We start from the raw sequence: 6,834 nt of genomic DNA, 5'->3' as shown, positions 1-6,834 counted from the left end.
TATTTATAGACTAAAATTCTGGATTCTTTGTAAAAAAAAAAAAAAGAAAAAAAAAAAAAAGAAAAACATTTCTGGATCCATCTGTGCGAACCTGTACGGATCATTGATGATTCCTCTATAGATCCACTTCTCCAGGACTTCAAAGTATGGAACGCTGGCTGCTTTGGTGAGGTAAAGACACAGCTCCTGAGCCTGGCTGTCACCTGTGTAGTTGAAGGTCCGGTCATGAAGAAGACTCAGTGTTGCTCCTCCCATACACTCTCCTTTGTCCAATGAGGAAGCTGCAAAAATGATGGAATTTTTTCAGTGACTATAGTTGCCGTTTATGGGACCATATCTGACATTAAAGATCCACCCAGTAGCTGTCGATTGCTTTATTAACATTCCTGCCTTTTATTAAAAGTCAGGTATGTCAAAGCAAAGGTGTAGCTTGTTTTTAGAAAATCTCCCAGAGGTATCATGCAGCCTCCTACCGATAGATGCTAGTATCTCCATGGTCCTCATGGTGGGCTGGATGTAGAACCAAAGTTTCTGCAGCGACAGAAGGCCCTGCCGCTGGAGGTGCTCCAGCTGTGTGATGAGGATGAGATACTCCTTCATCAGTGTCCTCATCGCTGCCGTCAGAGCGTGGTTCACCTGGCCATACTCAAAGGAAGACTTCTCCTCAATGAAGCTGGAAAAACAAAAATAATCGGTTTAAAAGATCACCATCATTTCCAGAAAAAAAACTGATCCAGACAGAAAACGTATATATTATACTGATATATTATTGTCAAAGTTACACTAGTGAGGATTTTATCAATTATATCTGGTAATATTTTTCTTAACTTGCTGATTTCTGCTTGAAAGGTGATATAACAAACACTAAAGTTAACTCGTGATATTTAAGATTTAAATTTTTAAGTAATTATATAAGAAATGATCTTAAAATCATATCTGAGAACTATACATGTGTTTTTATGAATGAAGAAGGAACAAAAAGCCGTATAAAACGATCTTAAAAAGGAATATTTGGAGGAGAGGATAACTGTGATTTTGCCTGTTCAAAATGACCTATATCTGTTTTTTTATTCTTCATCACAAAGCCGTAGATTTCAAGCTTCCATTTCCGTTCACTTTGATAATAATGTTTGTAATAAAAGCCAGAAGTTCTGTTTCTTCTCTTTACCGTGTTACAGTGGAGTAATATGATGCAACTGGTAATATTCGGTTAACCAGCTCTTTGATGGACATGTCCAGAGTTGCATCCACTATAAAAGAGCGGTTCTGCCTCCCCAGGACTGGCTGAGCGGTGATGTCTCGTCCGTCTATTCCACCCAGGACAAACAGCAGGTCCTCAACCGCAAACTGTTCCTGAGAGGGGAGCGGCATCGTTCCTGACAACACACACGCACAGATTAGCCCAGTAACGCAAAAAGCAGCAGACAGAAGTGTGGCGGTCCACTCGGTGCATACCAATGGGGACGGCTGGATCTCCTGTAGGAGCAGGACCGGGGATGAAGTCTCCGATGAGTGCTGGACGGTCGTAGACCCAGTTAGGAAAAACAGGGTTGGGCTGGGTGGGGTTCTTCTTGTTTTGTTTGTCTCTCAGCATCTTTCGGGTGACCTCAGCAGGCAATGCTCATAAAAAAAAATGACTAATATGAACTTTAAGGTAATAAATATTACAGCAATCATGGGTGAATGGCTACAGCTTCATATAAAATAGACTTAAAGGAATAGTATACCCGTAGCGTCGTGAACGCGCTTTTAGGAAATCCTATACACTACTGTTTATGCTCTAAAAACATTCTAAATGACTTCGTTTCGAGTAAATTATGGACGCTACCCACTCAGGACACTTGGAATACATTGGACGAGCAGTATGGAGGAATATTGACACGTTTTTTGTGGACTTTTATGGACCTTTCTGCCTCGGGCGCCATAGACCTCCATTTTTTGAATGTCAGCAGACAGCAAGAAGCCTCCCAGATCTCCAGATGCATTTGAGATATCAAAAAAGTACTCCAGAGTGTTGTTCAGCATGGGGGTGAGTAGAAAATGAAGGCTAATCATGTTTTGGGTGTACTATTCCTTTAACATAAAAGCAGAGCTGTAAAAACACATGAAAATATATCATTGCATTTTCATGCTGCATAAATACCACTTAGGACTACAATAACTGGCTGCAAATGCTCTAAATGCCCTAATTTCAGTCTGCTGGTCAATAACATGAACTTTAATGCTCACATCTGATCAGGAAGGTTCAATAGGGAAACAGTTTCTACCCCCTTTAGTGTCAGCAGCTGTATAAGGCAATGTGGGATTTTATCTCTAGTTTTATTTAATATATGTGCTAATAGTCTGTTCAGCTGAGAGCCTGCAATGCTCCATGTAAGATAGGTGAACATTAATGAACCAACTTATGGATGCTGATGACCTGGTGGGCTTCAGTCCAAGTGGTGCTGGTTTACAGTGTGCAGCAAGATATGAATTATGTATATTAGTAAAATAAAAATAGCTGTTTGATTTCTAGGACAAGCAGGATTAACATTAGAATTTTTCTGTGTTTAAATTGTTCAACAATCTCCTTGAGGATTCCAATAAGGTTAAAACCTCGGTCATTTTATTACAGATCAAATGAGTGATGATGATATGTACAGGCAAAGGTGTTAGATGTATATGTGGGCTAAGATCACTGCAGGAAGATATGGCTTCTTCTGAGTTCAGGTAAAAGTTGATTTGTTTAAAGTCTATTGCAAGAAAATATATTCTGCCCCCTTGTGGTTATTTTACAAACAGCATAGCATTCAAACACTGCATGTTGCACTCAGTGATGTAATGAGAATCTTCTGTGGGATGACCAGTGAGGGGGTGTGTTTCAGACTTTACTGCTGTGGGTATTTTAAGGTACTTTTAAGACTGTTAATGTTTACTTTTAGCAAATTACTGTATGATATTTGCAGTATAGTAGTAACAGTATAATTTTAATGAGAAGCTCTCGTTACTCATCAAGTCTGATGAGGCACTGGGTGAGTCTGTGTATGCATTGATCTATATAGGACAGTTTTATCAAAAAATGTTTTATGTATCTAATTATCTTTATTTTATCATGGATGCTAAAATCTGCAAATAAATATTTATAATAATCTAAAGCGTATGTCTTCAACAGGGGGTCTGCGGCCACAGAGTTACTGCATGGGGGTCACAAAATTTTTGGTAGATTTTTTTATATCACCCCCTGCAATTTTTTCCACTAATTGAAATGTCTTTAAATACACATTATCATGAATTCAACACATCGTAGTAAACAGATAAAGTCATCAATGCATACATTCAGCGACACACAGGAGCTTTTTCAAGCTGGGCACCAATTCATTCACAACACCTGTCCCATCAACCAGGAATCAGAATCAGAAAAACTTTAATAATCCCAGGAATATATAAATAATTACGGGGTCCACACTCCATCTCGCCATCAGTTTGGGGGTCCTTGGCCTGGAAAACTTTGAAGACCCCTGATCTACAGGATTTCGGGCTTGATCACATATAATCAAAAGTATTTGTCTAACGTCAGGAAGTTAAAACTACAGAACTAAGACGCAGGCCCATTTTCAAGGCCAATGAGGTGTTTATAACTAAAGTCAGATAAAGCACAGAGATCTATGAAGCCTTTTAAAAAATCAAACTATTTTTCTGACATGTTTGCCTTTAATTTAGGCTGAAAGAGAGCAGGAGAGAGATGGACTACAGGCATCAGGAGAGCTGGACATAAATGCTAAAGTTAGAAAAGTCAGTAGCTGCTAGAAAATCTTTGACAGTAAGAATCTTTTTTTCCTTTGCTACCTTTACATTTTGAATTGTGTTATTACTCCCAATGAAAAGTTAATATAAAAGAGAAATAGTCAGAGCTGATTTCTAATCTCAGGGGTTTTGTGCCTCCAGTATAAATTTATTTTTAGGACCAAAAACATCAGATGATAAAGGAACAGCACTGAATAAATGAGCAGCTGCTGATTATTTACACATGGATTAGTAATCAGACATTTCTTCACACCTCATAGGAAATAAAGCTTTATTTTCCTGACTTCACACATCTCTCTGTTTCCTTCAACTTGTGTTTTAAACACCTGGCAGTAAAAAATAAACTAGCTTTGACAAAGAAAAGGATTATTTTTTTTTAACTTCCAACCAACTAATGTGGATGTGAAATAGATTCTTTTTTTCAAACTCACCAGAGGGGCGTTGGAGCTGGCCGTCACGTTGCCTAGCTTCTTCCTCAGTTCATCCAGTTCCTGCATGGACATCTTTGTGCTGGTTTGAGGCAGAGAGTAACTGGTAGCAGTGGTCGAGTTTAAAGACTCTGACCTTTCTTTGGCGTTCTGTTGCAAAAATTGAAGCATCTAGACAAACGTATATCACAGCAAGCAAAGAGGAAATTAGAAATCAGGCCAATCAGATGAAGACTTTAAAGAACAGAAATGGTAAAACTGAAAATGAAACACAAAACAAATGCTTTATTTAAAACAAATAAATGAATAAAAATGTTTTGTGTTTTCATGCGTTACCTCTTTATCCTCGCTGAGTTTAGAGAGCAGATACAACAGAGGGTCAAGATGACGAACATTTTTGGATTTTATCTCCTCGTATTTCCTTAAGAAATCTTCAGGTGTTTTTGAGAACTCTGCTAACTTCACCTGGAAATGATACAAAAAAAATTCTTTAGAAATAAGAAAGGAAAAACATTTAAACATTAGTGAAACCACATACTCCACAGCCATATAGGTAAAAAACATTCTGACAACTCTATTGAGGACAATGGGCAGCATTTCAAACAGCAAAGGGGATGAAATTACCTTAAATAGTTTGAGAAGCGTTAGCCGCTAACACTAGCATTTCCATAGACATTAGCAAAACATGATAAACTACAGGACAATAGAAAACAGATCTTAAATATATCACGTAATAACACATTTTATTTAAAGCACCTTTCAGGACACCCAAGGACGATAAAATTACATATAATAATATTAAATAATCATGTATAAAAGAGAAACAGATAATCTTGGATTAAAAGAAAAATTGGTTCCTACAAGAAGGATCTGGTTTTTTTTGTTTGTTTTTTTTTGAGTTTTTACAGCTTTGTGTTTTGTTGGGATTAAGCTACAGGATGTTAAAGGGGGAACCAGGACTTTATTCCAGGAAGGCAGGAGGTGAGGGATGTTGGACGGAGTTTGGAGTTAGTATTACCAGATAAATAGAGCTGGGTGTCATCCACATAAGAATGAATTTGATACTGAATTTCCGAAAGATGTTACCAAATAGCAGAAGGTAGATGATAAAAAGTAGGGGCCCCAGGACAGAGCCCTGAGGCTGAGAGGGGATGGATCTGAGTAGATGGACTTAATTTGGAAGAAACGATAACGGCCAGAGAGGAAGGAATGGAACCAGTGGAGGGGTGCGTGAGTGAAGGTAGTCTATTGAGAAAGATGGAGTGCGGAACTGCGTCATGCTCAGGTCCAGAAGGATAAGAATAGAAATGAGATCTGTGTCGGTTGCTATCAGAAGGTTGTTTGTGATTTTTAGGAGAGTAGTTTTGGTACTGTTGCTTCTGTGTTATTTTTATGTTTAAACAATGCTCTTTTATTTTATCTTAATATTAAAATATCCTTAATTAACTGATATACACAGCTATATATAATTAGATAGAAAAAAACATACTCTTATAAAGGTGTTTGTTTCTCCTCTGGGTTTAACCTACCTTTGCACTGTGAGCAGAGACTGTGGTGGTGACATAGGGAGTCCTGTGCTTCTGCAGCAGGTCAATGTATCCCTCCGCCCCATCGCCTCCTCTGATCTGCAGGAGACTGAGCAGCTCGTTCACGTCGTGGTGGATCCTAAACTCACTCATGATTGCTGTAGCTGTTCACAGAAGGAGCTTTTATTACTTTCAAAGAGAAAGGATGGGATGGGATAGCTAAGCTTCAGATAAACAACCATGCAGCTGAAACACAACAGCACGACAACCGTATTCTAATATATATCTGAAATACAAGCCATTATAAACGCTGTTACTTCACATTATTAATGATGCACTGCTACAATTTACGTTTTCTGATGCTAAAAAGCTAACTAGCATGTCAGTTGAGGATGCTAAAGTGTTGGTAGCTCATCCATATAGTCCATAAAACAATGTATAGATAGACACAAAAAGCATTCCTTACTTTTTCTAAACCAGCAAATCTAAAAACAAAATACTTTAATCAGTATGGTACCTGTTGGTGGAATTAAATAACAGGATTTTAACAGCAGAGCTACCAAACGCGCCCACCACCACTCAAATTCTCCTTCGTTTGAAAACAGTAGCGGCAGAAAATCAACACTGACCTCTAGAGGCTAAACAGACGAATTACACCATTGCGCATCCTTTCCTTGTCTTCTCAAATTCTACAAACAAACGAAAATCAGATTATACTTGGCATTTTAAGAATATATATATATAAATGTTTCAACCAAATGTCTGAAATCATTGAATACTGTTTATCATTGTGCTTTAAGGTTTATAACTGGTAGTAGACATTTGATACATCATTGTGATTTGTATGCAAAAGCTGATTGATTGATTGATTTCTTTAAGTGTTCAGAGAAACAATCATTTGATGATCCTAGTACATAAATCTCTCCCTGGACTAACACCAACATGCTTAACCTCTCTTTTGCATAGATCTAGTAGTTCACATTTTTTATGCTCAAATGTTTTTATTCTTCTCCATGTTCCTCGTTTTTCGACCTGATAAAGGTAAGAAAAGCATTCAGTGTGTTGGCTCCTACAGGGTGGAATCAGCTCCAGTCTGA

General features: G+C 37.9%; 1 protein-coding gene across 1 annotated transcript in view; it reads right to left on the bottom strand.

The window, feature by feature from the left end:
• Positions 1 to 6,350, bottom strand: part of tubgcp2 (tubulin gamma complex associated protein 2) — an 18,818-nt gene extending 12,468 nt beyond the window's left edge. The window contains exons 1-8 of the mRNA XM_015382357.1: positions 6,255 to 6,350; positions 5,741 to 5,901; positions 4,548 to 4,676; positions 4,215 to 4,382; positions 1,456 to 1,615; positions 1,169 to 1,376; positions 474 to 673; positions 92 to 281 (exon numbers count right to left, since the gene is read on the bottom strand). Of these exons, the coding sequence (XP_015237843.1) occupies positions 92 to 281; positions 474 to 673; positions 1,169 to 1,376; positions 1,456 to 1,615; positions 4,215 to 4,382; positions 4,548 to 4,676; positions 5,741 to 5,890 (1,205 nt within the window). The 5' untranslated portion in view covers positions 5,891 to 5,901; positions 6,255 to 6,350. The remainder of the gene's footprint in view (positions 1 to 91; positions 282 to 473; positions 674 to 1,168; positions 1,377 to 1,455; positions 1,616 to 4,214; positions 4,383 to 4,547; positions 4,677 to 5,740; positions 5,902 to 6,254) is intronic.
• Between the last annotated feature and the right edge of the window lie 484 nt (positions 6,351 to 6,834).

Source organism: Cyprinodon variegatus, unplaced genomic scaffold, assembly GCF_000732505.1.
Source record: "Cyprinodon variegatus isolate N-32 unplaced genomic scaffold, C_variegatus-1.0 Scaffold256, whole genome shotgun sequence".
Taxonomy (NCBI): Eukaryota; Metazoa; Chordata; class Actinopteri; order Cyprinodontiformes; family Cyprinodontidae; genus Cyprinodon; species Cyprinodon variegatus.
Note: the sequence above shows the minus strand (reverse complement) of the source record. Positions and strands in the feature narration are given on the sequence as shown.